The sequence below is a fragment of the Drosophila rhopaloa genome, unplaced genomic scaffold (genome assembly GCF_018152115.1).
Source record: "Drosophila rhopaloa isolate 14029-0021.01 unplaced genomic scaffold, ASM1815211v1 contig_178, whole genome shotgun sequence".
NCBI lineage: Eukaryota > Metazoa > Arthropoda > Insecta > Diptera > Drosophilidae > Drosophila > Drosophila rhopaloa.
The window spans coordinates 5028821-5045816 of NW_025335059.1; the positions used below are offsets into that span (position 1 = coordinate 5028821).

General features: G+C 42.7%; 3 protein-coding genes across 16 annotated transcripts in view; 2 read left to right on the forward strand and 1 right to left on the reverse strand.

The window, feature by feature from the left end:
- The first annotated feature begins 527 nt into the window (after positions 1-527).
- Positions 528-1776, forward strand: LOC108037125. The gene is made up of 3 exons (XM_017113607.2): positions 528-692; positions 1173-1545; positions 1613-1776. The coding sequence occupies exons 1-3, from the start codon at positions 528-530 to the stop codon at positions 1774-1776; spliced, it is 702 nt and encodes a 233-aa protein (XP_016969096.2).
- A 1644-nt stretch (positions 1777-3420) lies between these two features.
- Positions 3421-4296, forward strand: LOC108037124. Its single transcript, XM_017113606.2, has 2 exons — positions 3421-3679; positions 3742-4296. The coding sequence occupies exons 1-2, from the start codon at positions 3506-3508 to the stop codon at positions 4258-4260; spliced, it is 693 nt and encodes a 230-aa protein (XP_016969095.2). The 5' UTR covers positions 3421-3505; the 3' UTR covers positions 4261-4296.
- Positions 4297-6040: 1744 nt separating this feature from the next.
- Positions 6041-16996, reverse strand: part of LOC108037126 (putative transcription factor capicua) — a 44488-nt gene continuing 33532 nt past the window's right edge. For 6 of the 14 annotated variants that reach the window (XM_044459032.1, XM_044459035.1, XM_044459029.1 and 3 more), the window contains 12 exons: positions 14479-15252; positions 12714-14005; positions 12428-12644; positions 12053-12352; positions 9961-10106; positions 9487-9901; positions 9092-9413; positions 8868-9034; positions 8709-8801; positions 8412-8611; positions 8167-8353; positions 6041-7890 (listed from right to left, as the gene is read on the reverse strand). In XM_044459032.1, the coding sequence (XP_044314967.1) occupies positions 7811-7890; positions 8167-8353; positions 8412-8611; positions 8709-8801; positions 8868-9034; positions 9092-9413; positions 9487-9901; positions 9961-10106; positions 12053-12352; positions 12428-12644; positions 12714-14005; positions 14479-15252 (4193 nt within the window). In that variant the 3' untranslated portion in view covers positions 6041-7810. Of the gene's footprint in view, positions 7918-8166; positions 8354-8411; positions 8612-8708; positions 8802-8867; positions 9035-9091; positions 9414-9486; positions 9902-9960; positions 11391-12052; positions 12353-12427; positions 12645-12713; positions 14006-14478; positions 15253-15354; positions 15658-16996 lie in introns of those variants that run through there. The other 8 variants (XM_044459036.1, XM_044459037.1, XM_017113613.2 and 5 more) reach the window with 7 other exon arrangements.

Genomic DNA, 16996 nt, shown 5'->3' on the forward strand with positions numbered 1-16996 from the left:
GGAAAAATATATTGAAAATGATTGGAATCAATATAATTTCGCTGTCTTACATCAGTTATATTTTCGCCAATTAAATGAATGCACGAACACGTACAAATCCATTTATAAAGGAAATCACCGACCGATAAAACGTAAACCCAAAACAAACAAATGACCCATACTTGAGATCTCTTAATCCAATCAATAAACTCCAGATTGCACGAATATGATTAAGGAATTAAAAATATCTATTCCAACCACTTGTATGTGGCATTCTGATCGATCGACACTTTTATGAATATTTCACAATGCCGATCGAAGATGGTTATCCGATGGCCTATCTAAAGTGTTGATTCTGCGGATTTTGCCGGGTACGAGGAACTTCAATTTTTATTATATATACTGAGTGTTATCACGCCTTGTTATCGCCATGAGAGCTACTGTAAAACTCTCGATTCAAATCGGATTGATAAGTCCCGCAGGAGCACATATAAAACGAGGTGCGTCCATGCGGGTGGCATTGTGAAAGTGAAAGCCAAATATACGCCATGAAGTACCTGCTCAGCGTGACCTTGCTGTTGGCCATTGGTCTTCAGCAGATCGATGCCCACGGAATGATGCTGTCCCCGCCCAGTCGCTCTTCCCGCTGGCGTTACGACGGATCCGCTCCCCAAAACTGGAACGACAACGAACTCTTCTGCGGCGGCTTGTATGTGAGTGAAGGATCTACAAAATGGGACACACCCTAAAGGGGTTTGATAAAGATTTCTAATGATCTATAAAAATCCACAAGAGTTGATGTTGATGGTAGAATGGACAATGGATTGACAAAAACCAATATAAGAAGTTGGAGCTCAGGTTTCGTTTGCAATAGGTATCTTTCTAACCATTTTTTAATTAAATCAAAACGTAGTTTTTTCTGACTTTTTAAAAGCACCGATATCTGCCATCTAGCACCCACAACTAACATCAGTAAAATATTCAACTAATATATTAGCAAACACTATTATAATTCCAAACAAAATCCAACTATATTTGGATGGACCTTTCGGTTAAAATTTGTTTGGAAGAGGTTTCGGGAACACCCCTGTATATAACACGTTGTTTTCCTGATTAACCTTCACGAAAATTTAGATCAATGAAGTTTAAACCATTTAAGATGATATATATTTTGTAAACCCATAAATCTATAGACCCAGTCCAGCAACGGAGGTCGCTGTGGTCTGTGCGGCGACAACTTCTCGAATGGCCAGCCCCGCGCCAACGAGATCGGAGGCAGTATCGGTGGAGAGGGCGTGGTGACCAGGAGCTACGTGGCTGGCAATGCCATCACCGTGGGCGTGAAGATCACCACCAACCACTTGGGTTACTTTGAGTTCCATCTGTGCAACCTGGATGCCTTCGGTGGCGAATCGGAGGAGTGTTTCGACCAGAACCGCCTGCGTTTCCCCGATGGCAGCGATAAGTTGCACATTGGAACCCAGTCTGGCGAATTCGATGTGACTGCTGTACTGCCAGTGGGAGTTACCTGCAATCACTGCGTTCTCCGATGGACCTATGTGGGTGGTATGTGTTGGACAAGACCCGTCTCCAAATTGATTCATAAGTAAACCAAGTTGCTTTCATATTTCAGCCAACAACTGGGGCATCTGCGACGATTCCGGCAACGGAGCCTTGGGCTGTGGCCCCCAGGAAACCTTCAAGAACTGCGCCGATGTGAGCATCAACTGGGGTCGCAACCTGGTCAAGGAGTTGGTCAGTGGTGGCCTACCCGTGGCTCCCATCGAGGTCCTCTAAAAACCCAGTCAGCAATACGAGGAACTGCCATTTAAGTCTGAAAGTACCAAAAGCCAAAAAGTCAGCCAAAGTTAAATAAAGATCTGAACATTACAAACATATTACCAGTTGTTTACTTTATATATCGATTAGGATCTCATAATGTTCGCCGTGGCCATGCAGGTTATCATGCATTTCAAAAGGCTGGCAGAGTCAGGGAATTCGATGTTCGACATAAACGCAGTACCAGTGGATCTGAAAGGGATCTAAGGAAGTTAGGATCGCTGATTGCATGCCTCGAAATAAAAGAGTTCTTTGGTCAAGAAAAAGTTATCTCATTTTGGTTATATCAAGGTCTCTTTCAGTTTTACAAGACTTTTTAACTTTACTTTTAAACGTTGTTAATTCCTCGCTGCTCGTCTGCAGTGTTGGGTTCCAGTTGACCATTGGCATTGGTTTTCAATATATCTGCCGGCAGATTTTACACATAATCTTGGCTCTTGTGGAAATATACTGCATCTGTTTTTCAGCCAGATGCTGGTCCATGCGTTATGTTAAGTAATTTTCAGACCAAAAGTGTACTTATCCTAGCAGATGTTTGCAGAGTAATAGCGTTAGCCTTGCTGCATATGATATGAATTGGACGGAGGCCGACCACCGATTCCGGAAAATGGTTATTTTGATGTGTGTATGACCCCAGAAGCCCACCTTTCCATATTCTTGGACGTGTCTATTGAGACAAGCATCTTAGCGATTTATCCCTTTGCAGTTCCTAGAGTGACTTATAAGTTCTTCTGCTCTATTCGAATGATGTATCAGTAAACGGATTCATGTATTATTAAACACATTTTGTTTATATGTTAACCTTCGTCATCCTAGTTGCTTCTCTACATGAGATTTACCATAAATGTTTCTTCAACTATATGCTGATTGATGCGGTTTGCTAAGAATTTGTTTCGCCTTTCACTTTTTTAATCAGCTTTTTGCTGTGCGGGAATGTGAGCTTTGCTGTTTGTGATTTGTTGGGCTTTAAACAAATTTTTGTGTAGCATACTTTTTTAACACAAGAGTATAAATTATTTTTCCCAGTCAGTAGAACCTTCACTGAGTAATAGTAATGCTTAGCCTAACCTGTAACCAAGCGTAGTATTATTAAATATATCAGAAAGATGTTAGTTCGTTATCAAGAAATTTGGCCTAATTATATTATCTTTATGATAATAATAAAAAATCCATACGCCTACCTTAAAGATAATTACAAAAATATCCTGATATAAAAGAAAAGGGTTCTCGGTATATTCTTTTCCAATCCCCCAAAAACTGTTTCTCTTTGACTCTGTACTTGGGGCACTTCAACCTTGGCTAACAAGTTGTAGTCTGATCGCAAAATAATTCCTAAGCAATGAACTCTTATCAAAATGGCATTGGTGCGTTAAACAACAAGAGTGCAATAAACAAGTCTTTGAAATTAGAATGATTCCATTACCAAAATTTGGGGTATTGCTTAAATGTGTCATAGATGTTTTGTCAGTTCCCTGGTTAGATACTAGAAATTCTCCCAAATTCGAATTACCAATAACCATAAACGAAATGAAGATTGTGAAGCGATAATAAATAGTAACGGTTATTTGGCGAAAAATCAAAAACAAGCATAAACTGCACGGTTACTGATAAGGATTGGGAATATGGAACTATATAAGCCGTCGATGGAGTCGCCTCAGACCAAATTGAAAGCGAAAGTGAAAGCGAAATGAAATTCTTCGAGGTGATCCTGATTATAAGTTTGCCCATTCTTTGCTTCTTGGGCGAACTGGAGGCCCACGGCATGATGTTGACTCCACCGGGAAGATCATCGCGCTGGCGCACCGATTCTTCGGCGCCAACAAATTACGATGATAATGCATTATATTGCGGTGGCTTATGGGTAAGATTCTTACATGGAAATGTTCTTAGGACTTCTACTAAATAATAATTCGTATCTATTAGAAACAAACCGAAAATGATGGTAATTGCGGCCTCTGCGGCGATGATTGGAGTTTAGAGCAGCCACGCCCTAATGAGTTGGGCGGAAAATATGGCAGCGGAGTGATTGTAAAGAGCTATACCGGTGTGACCGAGGCCGAAATTAGTGTTAAGATCACAGCCAATCATCTGGGCTACTTCCGTTTCCACATCTGCAATCTGGATGAAAATGGCAGCGAGTCGGAAGAGTGCTTTAATCAGTATCCTTTGAAGTTTGCCGATGGCAGCACGAAGTACGGCATCAGCACAACCACTGGAAATATCCCAGTAAACGTTACACTTCCCTCCGATCTCAATTGCATCCATTGCGTGCTGCGCTGGACTTACACTGCGGGAAATAATTGGGGGGTGTGCGAGGATGGGTCGGGGGCCATGGGCTGCGGTGCCCAGGAAACCTTTATAAATTGCGCCGATATCAGTGTTCTGTCCTCAGCGAGGAGTATCTTCCACGAGGTGCCAGTGGAGGTGGCGGAATCCTTGTAAATAGGTTTTCCTTTTCGGTGGCCAAGCGAACAACTATCCTAATCTCAATAAATTATTTATATGTTGCATTTAAAAGTAGCATTTTTTATAAAGTATTGAGGAAAATCTTTCTAAGACTGAGTTTTCCACTGAAATAACTTTTATTGACTTAGAGAAAAGAAGTAGATTCTAATTTCTAATCTAAATGACCATTAGAAAGAAACATTCCTATTAATTTAACAAAAAAGTAGTCCCAATAAATACTCCGAAAATTATGAATGTATATTCTTTTATTCAATAAATTTATCATCGTATATATTTATTTATACATATATATGTGTGTCTCGAGTGTTTGTGTAAGTGGATTGTTGGTGAGGATCGTTTTGTCTTCGAGATCAAAGGCTTCGCACAGAGTTTCTCCTCAGACGAGTCTGCTAATTAAATACGCTCTTTCAAAAGCCCCTGCCTCAGACTTAATGTTCTTAACGATCGGATGAGATTTGCACATTTCAATAATTAAATATTCTGTTCTTGTATTTATTTATGCTATCCTGTATATGTTCGTATTTGTATATTGTATTTTAATATTCGTAATTTGTCTTAAGTGTTCCGTTGCTTACAAAATACGTTTCACAATAACTGGCTTATTAGTTAACTTCACAAATAAGTTGTATATATATGTATTCTTTTGTTAATATTTTACAAAGCCTTCAAAAGTTAATTGCAAATCATAAGTCGGGAAATTTCACTACGAACTCAAGAATCGCGTTGTAACTTCAGAATTGTGCCATCAATCATTGACTTAAGAGTATTTTTTTTTGTTTTCCGGTTATCTTTTAACAATTAACTAAACAAACCGCAAACAACTGTGTGTAACCTCGATTGCCACTAGAGATGTCATTAATCAGACGTATGTAGATATATATTTAGCTCTATGTTTAGAGGAGAGTTCCGCTACGATTTAAAATGCCCTCCTCGATTAAAAACTATAAAAAACACACGCACTTTATCGTCAAAATGTGCGAATAGCTCACAACTGAATTACAAGAGTTTTGTACCCTTTTTGGGGTTTCGTTTCTAAATCTCCTCCATTTAAAAGCATTTTAAAATACAGTGGATGCCTTTTTTGACAAAAATAGATGTATATTTATATATTGATGTGGGGGAGGAGCCCTTCGCTGATCTTCGCTTTCTTTACCAAATATTGTGTTATAAAAGCACCTTATAAATTTTACATGTACTCGCAAAGTTTACTCACTTGTCTTGCTTGTATAAATAGCTAAATAGTTCATCTTTTATTTTTACTTTGTTCAAAAATTGTTTTAACATTATACAACACTATCTGTATTTTTGTTTTGTTTGTAATACCTGAATTTTAGAATTTTGTATCCGAAACGCCTTTTTTTGTTGTGTGTTTGCTGACTGAGTTTGTTTCCTTTTTGTTCTCATTCTTGTAATTGCCAAAGGTTATTTAGTATTTCCTGTTATTTTTCCTTTTTTTGTTGTTAAACTTTTGAGTCCGAAATGTTGGTGGCCAAAAAGGTTCTTTGTTGTATCAGTTATATATTTTGTATGAGTTTTCGAACTTGGTACAGGTCAAAAAGTTTGTGTTCTGTCTTCACTTGACCTAATTGACAAACATTTTTTACTTAGCTTCATTGGGGGTTCAATAATTGAATATTGTTAGTTAAGCTTTGTCATTGGCACAAGTTTGCTTGCTAAGGGGGGAGTTGAAGAGGAGGTGATGAAAATAAAAATGAATTTTCAATGTGTTCACACTACAATTAAGTTCACACATTGGTTCGAATTTTCTTATAAACTTGGTTTTATTTTAGTTTTTATTTGTATTTTTTAACATTAACACACTACAGCTTACACGCTCTTTCGCTTTTTATCATATAAAATTTCGTTTGTTCACTAATTAATACAAATAACTAATAGTTAATTATAACTAAACATCATAAAGAAAGTATAATTAAATTATTGTTAAACACGAAATTAAAACATTATAAACGACTACGTGAGTTTACATTTTACAAATTTGTTAATTTTGTTGTATTGCTCTTGTTGATTTATATAATTGCAGCGTCCAGCAAGAATGAAATTAAAATGAAGCGGCATTCAATTTAATGCACATGTTGTATATTGATGATTTTATTTATTTTAATGATTGTAATAACTACAATGTGAATATTGTTACTATAAATTTCCGCGTCACTAGCTTTTGTTTAATTTGAGTGTATATATCTGTAAGATTTTTTATAAATTTTACGAATTATTTGCAACTGTTGCTTTTTCGGGGAAAACACATGAAAATTACGTAAGATCTGTGACTGATATTAGAAGAAGAAGTACTTAAGTTAAAAAAAGCCACATTATTCAAAACATAGATCTGCGACCAACATTAAATAATTAACAATTCACAATGAACATAATTTTGCATATGAATAAAATGCAGTCACACACTTAAAACATAAATGTACAACTAAATGTAATTCAACCGAAATGGTAAACAATATTAAATAGTATATTGCAGCAACAGTGGAAGACAGTTAGTTCTCTCATTCTCTCTCTTTTTTCTTTTTCTTTTAATCGTCTGTAATAAATTTCTTTCAATTATTTTCTTTTTGAAGTTTATTTTTCGGTGTGTGTACAATTTAAAAACAGGCTAAGCTAAAATAATAATAATAAAAATATATATATAAATTATAATTCAATTAGACAACAGTGTAAAAAGCCAATTAATAGAAATGTACATACAATTTAAAAGGGTTTGTTTTCGCATAAACTTTGAAAACAAAAGCAAACAGTTTAAAAGCATTTAGATGTTGCAAATGGGTGTTTTGTGGGGATTTGTTCTCGTTAAAAATTTTAAGACTAAATATACAATACAACTACAGTGTTCATTTCAAGTTTCTTACTGTTTGATTTATACAATTCTTTGCTTGTGCTTAATACACTTCAAAATTAATGTGCAATTTAAGTTAAAGCTTAACCTCTATTTCCGTAGTTTTTCTTAGCTCTTCCAATTTGTTAGTTGCAGTTTCGCCTGTAAATTAAAACCTAAGCCGTTACGCGGGGATTATACAATGTATTCATTATGTATGTTTTTTTGTTTTTTATGTATGTACTTCATATGTGCTTCAAAAGTTCAAATTTTCATCAAAATTTCTACCTCTCCTCTGTTGGTTGCTCCTGATTTATTAAGCTGCTTAATAAATTCAATCGTAATCAGTTACTCATCTCTACTCACAAATTACGTTGCTTGTACATATTTTGTATGCCTATTGTAATTAAAAATTTGTAATATTTTCTATTTTCTTTGTGTAACTTCTCTCGCTATTTGCAGTTAATAATAAAAACTAGTTAACCATGCATCTCATGCATGAGCTGTAGCTATGTGTGAGCTTGTTTTGTATCTCCTTATCATTTTGTGAGTGTGCGTTGCTGCAATTGTTGTTGCTGTCGATTCGTTTACTATCCTTAAGTAATTTTGTCACTTGCAGCAAACAATCTGTTGTCCTGTCTTGTACCCGTTCCCACCAAACTCCTCGTCCATGTCCACTCCACTTTACTTGTACTTGGCATCGGATTCAGTGGCTTTGCTGGCGGGATGCGGTTGCTGCTCAGAATGCTGTTGCTGGTGACCACCTGTAGTTTAGTAATATTGAAAAACATCTATTCAATGTTTTCATGGAGAAATGGAAACTAAATTAAAATGTAACTCAAAATGTGAAACAGTAAAATTAGGCCGTGTTAGCACAGACTTTAATATTGTTTAAGAAGTATTAACAAAAATCTTTAAAAGTAGAAAAGTTGAATTCAAGAGAAATAATTTAATAGTCTCTTAATATTGAAAGGTTTTTTGAAATCACAAAATTAAAGGAAAATTTTTTTATAGGAGATATTTTGACAAATTCTATTTACCCGCTGCATTCGTGGCCTGCACATTCAAGCCGGCACTTAATGTGGTCGACGACGAGTTGGAGTCGGACGGCGTGTTGGGACCTGCCGAGTGTGGAGTGCAGGATGCCTGGCCCAGCAGCTTCTGGCGCACCTCGCGTATCTTCAGCTGCAGGTCTTGCTTGCGCGGAAAGACATCGATGTGCTTGGTCTGTGGATAGAAATTTGTATCATTAACTTGTGGACTGAAATAGCTGGCAAGTACTAACCTGAAAGGCTATGGTGGCCTGGGCAGTGGGGAAGTTGCCGTGCTCGGCAAACAGCTGCATGACCAGGTGGCGGCGCGTCTCCAGCACCTTGCGGTGCCCCTTCTCGCTGGCATCGGAGCGAGCGCTCTGCAGCGGTGTCTTTGGAGTTCTGGGCGAGCGGCCCGTTTGATCAGAGCTCTCCAGTTCTACAAACCGTTCGTCTTCATAAGGATTTTCAAAAATATTAGTATCCTCAATTTTATATTTTACAGATCTAAGCTTTAATAATAATTAAAAGCAGAAGTTAGATAAGCTTACCCTTAAGCTCATTGGTAAAGTCTGGACCAAAGAAACGCTGGGTAGTCGTGGGCGGTGCCGAAGCTGGTTCGTCAATGGAATCGTCCTCGCAAACTTGAACAAATAAATACAAAAATGTTTTTAACTCCTGTTAAATGACATTATTATTTCGTGACTCACTTAGCTTCTGCACCGGCGGCGGAGCTGTGTTCTTTTTCCGGTAATTTGTTCCATAGACGCGTGGCGAAGAGGGCACAGCGATGGCACTGGGCGACTGGCAGTCCTCCGGTTGAAATTGCGGCAGTGCCTTATACTTCTTCTCAAAGTCCACTTGCTTAAGCACACTGCTGTGGAAGGGATAAGAGTTAAATAAGGAAATCAACAGGAAACTCTGATCGTCTTACTTATTCATCTCATCGTTCTTCTTCTTGAGGGCCGCTGCCGCTGATCCCGGAGTTCCCTTCATCGGAGACTTGGGCGGTTGGTTGACCGTGCTGCCGCTGCTGGTAGTCGGCGTCAGAGGTAGTTGCTCATCGCTGTTCGGCGTAGTCGTCGAGGACGTGGGCGTGGGCAGGGCCGAGCTGAGGCTGCTGCTGTTCACATGGCCAATGATCGGCGAAGAGGAATCCATAAATGTGGGCGAGTGTAGTTTGCGGCTGATGTGCTGCCCATTGCTAGCCCCCAGATTAGCTCCAAAGGACACATTGTTCTCCGACTTGCTTTGAGCTGAAATGATGAAGAGGGTAATTTTAAGGTTCGAAATAAAGTGATTTCAGGAGATTTTCTTAGGTACACTCACATAGATTTTTCCTCCGCTGAAGTGGTGCCCGTCCCAGCTGCGCCGGCGTTGGTGCCAGAATAAACTGCTGACCATCGGCATCCATGTCGCTCTCATCGCCTCCACTCGCCGCTGAAGATGCACAGCCACCCATGCCACCCTCAGCACTTCGTTCCGGCGGCGCACTCATGAGATATGTTGCCGATTTGGGAGTGGATGGCATCGACTTGTACGAGGGTGAACTGGCCGGCGGTTCGGCACTATGGCTTGGCGTGTATCCATGGAGCAGCATCGTAGGCTGTGCACTCACAGGCGGCGGCAGCGAGGAGATACCATTGTGGTTCTTGAATATGTAGCTTCCTGGCGTAAAGGCGTCCAGCTGCAAGTGCTCCAGACTGGGTGTGCCCGGCTGGTGTGAACGCTGGTGAAAGGGGTACTGAAAAACAATACAAATATTATCCAAATGTGCTTCTCGTGCATTTCAAATTTACTTACCGGGTTGCTCATGGCGAAGAACATCTTCTGGCCTTGCGCTGGTCCGCCTCCCATGATCTGGGCGGGTGCCGATGCCGGAGGCGTGGCAATGGCTGCTCCCAGTCCCATGCCCGCCGGCGAAGATGGAACACACGCCTGGTGGGCAGCTGCGGAACAAGAGGTGGAATTGGAGGATGAGGAGGTGGTTGCATTTGAGTTGATCATGACTATGTTGGAGCCACTGCTGGCCACAGGAGCAGCAGAATTGGCTGCCGTGATGGTTAGTTCGTTGGCATTACTACTACTATGATTTGTTGCCGCCGCCTTTGTCAGCACGGTGAGAGTTGCTCCAGATTGACTAGTAGCTGCAGTCCCGGCCGCCGTGGATGTTGCTGTTGCCGCTGTCAGGATGCGGGCATTGGCTGGCAATGTGATCTTATTACAGGCATTGATGCTGATGAAGGACACTGGTCGCAGGGTGGCTGCTCCCGACACGGGTGTTGCTGAGCTGCCGCCCAGATGTTGCTGGTTGTATGAGTTGACGTCCGTGATCAGCAGCATAGTCGCCGGTTGGGATGTGGCAACCTGCTCTTTGCCTGCCACCTTTGGCTCACTCTCCCTTTCGCCATCCCCTTCATCGTCCTCGTTCTCTTCATCCTGACCGTGCAACGTATCCAGGACCAAGGCATCGTAAAGGATCGCCGCTCGTCCTGTGCCCTTATGGCTGCCGCTAAGTTCGCATCCTTCTTGAAGCGTCAGCAATTTTCGTATGATTGGCGTGGCATTGTTGTTAGTATTGCATGTTATTGTGGTTGTTGGTTGGTGTTGTGTTGGAAAATTGGAAAATTTATTAGGGGCTTCTTTACTGGCTGGGTTGGATGATGATGATGCTGATGAAGTGGATGTGACCGTAGCAATCACTGGTGACCCCTGAACCTTCTGCTTGAAAAACAACGGTGGCGGAGTGTTGTGTGGATGGGAATGTGGGTGTTGTTGCGTTCGTATGATGGTGAAATGATTGATTGTGGGCGTGGGCACGCGTGTGATGACCGTCGGCGGAGTTTCGCCGCGTCGCTGGTGCAGATGCTTCAGCTGCTGGTGCGGGGAAATCGAAGGTTGCAGCGGTGTCAAGGATCGCACTATGGTGAACTGTTTTCGCTTGATGGGGGTGACAATGTTGGCCACCGGCGGAGGCGTGGGAGTGGGCGTAATCACGGTCTTTGGCATCGTATAGGAAGCAAGGTCATCGAAACCAGCACTGGCATTCACACTGGCCAGTTCCTGCATAAACTGCTCATCGTCCTCGTCATCATCATCGTCGTCCTCTTCGTCTTCGTCTTCATCCTCATCCTCTTCTTCATCATGTTCTGCATCGACCAATTCCGCATTATCCTTATCGTTATCCTCCCCCGACTTGGCCCCCTTGGTATTATCTCCCCTATTTGTTTCTTCTTATACGATCAATTGATTTTTTTTATGGGTGAGGTGACGAAAATGACAGCGCGACAAAGGAAGATCAATAGTGGGGTGTGTTAATCGTGTGAGAGAGAGAAAGTGAAAGAAACAGAGAGAAAGATGTTATGTTATGCAAAAAGCTTTCGTTGGAAAAACTTTGCAGATGAACTTGCGAATGTTAAATGATAAGTGGGGATCCGGGCGTGAGGCGTTCGATGCAAGTGCAGGGAGGGTTTTAATTTTGTATCTCTCCAATTTGATTCTTGGCACAAATATAAAAGTCAAAACATTACGTAAAATCATACGACGTCAACAAATCATAGTAGAAATAATGTCAATTCTAGATTACACTAAATAAAGTGAAAATTATAAGTAAATATACAAACAATATGTGGAAAATATGATAAAAAAATAAGTAAAAAAAATTACATATCTAAACCAGGTCGTTTATGAGCATTAAGACGGTTTTCAATTCAACATCAAGCAACATGATTTGAAATGATAGAACCAATATTGTCAAATATTTATATCAAGTATCAAAGCTGGTGTTCTTTACTAGTAGTACCGCTTAATCTATCTTAATGCCCGAAAATTCCCTGCATATTCCTTCGTTTTTTTTTTTATCACCCAGTGCATTTCTCTGGCTCCAGTTTCTCACCTCTCAAATCAGTGGGACTGCGATGCGGATGGTGCATGGGGTAGTGGAACTGCTTCTGACTCAAAGCCGTCGCCGTTGGCACATTGAAGTTGAAGATGGCACCGACGCTGCCGCTACTGGGTGGCGGGGCACTGACCACGCTCCCTTGGGCAGCGGATCCCGAACCACCATTCAGCTTGTAGGGAGATGGCGGCTCCTGCTTGATGTCTTCCTGCTTGATATGTGGCTGCATGGACGCAACGTCCTCCAGTTTGCTCCCGCTGCCCTTTGGGCTAATGGGCATCGACTTAAAGGCGCCGCCTGTGGATCAAAGTTTTAAGGAATCCTTTGATTAGCATGGGATGGCGGGATGAAGATTAGCGGGGGTTTGCTCGCCTGTGGGTTGGAATGGTGTTACACCGATTGGATTCTTGGGACTAGTGTACTGCGTGTAGATGGACATCTGGGTGTATGGCAGCATGTTGCTCTCCAGCACCGGATGGGCCTTGATGGCCTTCGGTTTGAGTGTAATCTCGCGTTCTCCTCCGCTGAGCGGGGGTGCGGTCATGGCCTGGCCATTGGCACCGGACGTACTGTGCTCCTCCGCCGAACGCTGCAAAATAATTGGAAAACCAGTTAAGTTACGATGCTTAAGATGTGAAGGGACAACCAATTTATTCACCTGATTTGCTTCTGGCTGCTGCTTGCGGTAGTCAAAGGGTGCGTCGTCCATGTCTGAGTCATTTACCCGCTCGCGGCAGTGCAGGTCTATCTTCTTCACAGGCTGCTGTGGCTGCTCCTCCTCGACCACCAGCATCTGCTCATCTTCGTCGGAGGGCAGCTCGTTCTTCATCATTTTGCCGTTGCCGCTACCCTTCATTGAGATCGTGGTTGGCGCCTCATCGCAGGTGCTATTATAATTATCGATCGTCAGCGGTATTATGTCGCCCTGCAGATCAGAGGATATGCCCTGGCCACCGCAGCTGCCGCTGCCTCCTGGCGTCGAGGGGCACATGTCGTGCTCCAGGGAATCGGAGCCATCCACCGAGACCAGGCGCTGCTTGGCGTCACCCGTGCCGGCTGCTCCGCCTGCCTTGCCACCAGGCGTGGCCGTCGAAGTGGACGACTTTCGGCGATCCTTGGAGCACCATTTCCACTCCGGATGAAGCTTAAAGTGCGCATCCTTCACGGAACTGGCCAGCTCATGGTATTGCGCCTTCTGCTCTGGTTTCAGGGCGTACCACCACTCGCCCAGGATCTTGCTAACAGTACGGTTGTCCTGATTAGGATGCTTCTTGTGTACCATTTTGCGGTGCTTCTTGGAGAAGATCATAAAGGCATTCATGGGTCGCCGGATCTTCTTGTTTGCCGGCTGTCCAGCCGTTGCTCCGGCCGCTCCCGCTTGTTGTTGCTGCTGCTGTTGCTGCAGAGCGCTCAAAGATTGACTCCTCCGCTTGGCAGCCGAAGTGGCTGGGGCACCTGCTACTCCATCGCTGGCATCATGGCACTCCTCCAGCTTGCGTATGTTGCTGTTGTGGGCTTGCAGACGCATGGCTACCGTTTGTTTCTTACTGCTACTCGCGATCACAGGCGTAGTGGGCTCAAACACATCATCGTCCAGCTGATCTTCCGGCTCCTCCTGCTGCTGCTGATGTTGCCTCTGGTTTGCCACTGCAGCCGCTGCTGCTGCCGCTACCTTCGCATCGTTCATCGAGCAATTGAGCGGCTTTCCCGGCGAACAGAGTGGAGCGGGCACAATCAGATGGTTGTTGTTGTGGTTCAGCGGCATCTGCGGCGGCGACTGTTGCTGCTGCAATTGTTGCTGTTGTTGAAGTTGCTGATGCTGCTGTTGCTGCATCATCACCACGCTGTAGTTGCTGCCCGAAGTGGTCAAGGTTGGGGTGGCCGGAGCTGCCGGCGCTTTGCTCATAGGGGTCATTTGTGGAAGCAGCTTGTACCAGGGCGCATTGTAGCCTAAAAATAGCGAAGAGGACGGTATTTAATAATTTATATAGTATAATTATTTATATAGTTAAGGACTTATGACATTTTTATATCCTATCTAAGCAATTACAATTGTCATTATTGAACATATTATTCATATGATTTCATTTATCATATTTCATATCATATAATTTATTATATTTCATATGATACTTTATTTTTATTTTTATGAAAATTTAATATTTGATAAATTCAACATTTGTCAACAAAGGATTCCAAACTTACTACATCAAAATTATTTTTGTTTTTGAATCAGATAACTTGTGTGTTAAATTGATAAATTTAAATGTTTTTTATATGATTAAAGTTTCATTTAATTTCTATAATGACTATTGTGATATGATGCAAATGTTTATCAATTTGCCTCCTAATTTTGCCAATAACTTGATGATTTCGGTTTGAAACGTTTAGCCATTTGGAATGACCCCTTTACAATAACATACCGTTTTTTGGCAGCATTTTATCTTGCCCTAAGGACCCCACTGTTGCCGCTGTTGAGGTGGGCGTGCTTGGCTGATGAAATGAAACCGTTGTGGGCGGCAGGGGCACTGTCAGCTGTGTGGCGTCCACAATCACGGGATGAAAGGACTGACCGCCGGATACTACCACATGTGGATGTTGCTGGTGCTGCTGGTGTTGATGTTGCTGCTGGCTGCTAGAGATGCGTATAACGCTGGTGGCATGACCCACGTTGTTGTTGTTGCTGCTGCTGCTACCGCTGGTGGGTGGTACCGCTGGAGCTGGCAAACTGGCAGGTGGCGGCGGCGGAGGTTGGTGGTGCTGTTGCTGCAGTTGGTGGTGCGGCGGTGGGGCATGCATCACCAGCGAAACGGGTGTCGTTTGCGGCGGCAGTGGTTGTGTGCCAGCAACCAATGTTGCTGTCGTAGCTGCAACATGAGTATTGTTGCTGTTGCTGCTACTGCTGCTCGCCTCCCAGCCATTGTTGTTGTTATTGTTATTATTGTTGTTGTTGGCATTGTAGAGTACCGGACTGGGTGTTGTTTTCCACTTGGAGTCAAGCGGTACGGCCACAGGTTGCTGCTGTTGTTGTTGCTGTTGCTGCTGCGACTGGTTGGCGATGGGCGTGAAAAAGTTCTGCCTGTGACTGGCGGACACATTAACCGGCGAATGGGCAATGGCATTTAGCGGTGACACTCCGGCATGGTTCACAGGTGAGGTGTACGAGGGCGTGGCAGATCGAGAGCTGCTCAGCGATACTATAAAAAAATACGAAAAAAAATCACAAAATTAAATCCTGATTTTGTTAAATATAATCCTTGGGGGGTTAAAAAAACACTCTTTTGATCTCATGGCATTACATAAGCACTGCAGATATAGTTTGGCCCCCAGCTCAAAGTCCTGGAACGCATTCATGACGTCCTTTCGCTCCTCTTGTGCATTTCCACGGAAATATCTTCTTCGCTCGCCAACTGAAACCGCTTAAAATACACTTTTCTGCTTTCGTCGTCGTCGTGTGTTTGTCACATTCGCTTTGTCCGCTGCATTCGCATCGCTTTGCTTTTTCCGTTCTTGCTCTTGGTTCTTCAGTTTTTTGTGCTCTTGACAGTTCCCACTTTTCAGCATAAATGCGGCAATCGTCGATTCGATTCTTCAGAGACGTACGTTTCTTTCCAAGGGCGGCACGGCGACGTCGACGTCGGCAGCATAAGTCGAGCGCCGCTCTCTATCTCTCTTGGGCTCTCTCCTTTTCTCCTTGTCTCTGAGCCGCCGCTCGCCATGTTTGTTTACCTGCCGTAAAGGTGTGTGCGTGCCTGGCCGCTCTCAAGTGCATTTTTGTTTAGGTAAAAACGATTCAAAGGCAGGGCAAATAACAAGAAAAGAGCTGAATAAAAGAAAAGAATCTGTTGCGCTTCGCACGCAGCCTCTGCCTACGTCGACGTCGCTGCCGTCGCTTTGTTTCGTCTCAAGTGGCTCTGCCGCAGCGATCACGACGTCTTTTACCTTCTGCAGGTGCTCAGGAATGCGTGGACACAGTGGCACAAAGAGAGGGGTTAGAATGTTGTAGTAGACTTAGGGGGTCAAAAGACCTCCTATTAATTCTTCTAGGGTGTCGTTTGGTTGCTTCCAAAATATCTCATACCATTTTTAGAAATTTTTCGGTTGAAAAACCTTTAATTTTACCCATGCTTGACCGATATATAAAAAAAAATTACAAAAATAGAAAATAAAACTAAAGTCGAAATTGAATAAGTTTAAGAGAGATTAGAAAGGCTGCAAAAAGAAAATATACTATTTGCCTCTAATCTTAAAGTAACTCACAAAATAGATTTGTGGTTTGCTTAAATTGTTTCGAAGTACCTGAAATAAATCTATATTAACTTTTTTCACACCCACTATTATTTCCCATATTCCCCTGGTAAAAGTCCTGCGTACGCCTCTGCTTGATCATCTCCCTTCTCTGCTGCTGCTGAGCAGTCGCTGTCGCTGCCGACGTCGCTGCGTCTGACGTGTAAATCACGCTGCGGTCACACTCTCAAGTGGCCAAGCGGGTGGGAGTGGGAGTAAGAGAGGTTTCTTTCTCTCTTTCTTCGGCGGACAATGGAACCCTTGATGCGTTTTCGGGATCGAAATTGGAATCGGACACGACCTTTGCGCCGCAGCAGCGACACCTTTCATGAAAAGCGGCGGACGGACAAACGACCTTTGTTGAGGTGTGTGAAAAATGGACAGGGGTCGGGAGGTCGAGAAGGAGAGGAAAACAGAAAGTACGACGGCGCTGCCACAATAAAACTTTATGATATGCATTTTATGGTGAATTGGAAATACATCGAACCAGAAAACAAGAGATTTAAAAGGTCTCTGTCGTGTCGACTTGACCAAGTGCCCTAACCTTTTCAAGAAATTAGGCAGGGTATCTACTTAAGGTATAACAAATAACTAACTATTTAGAAGCCTATTTTCTCCACAATTTAGGAATAATTTCTGACCTTAAACATATTC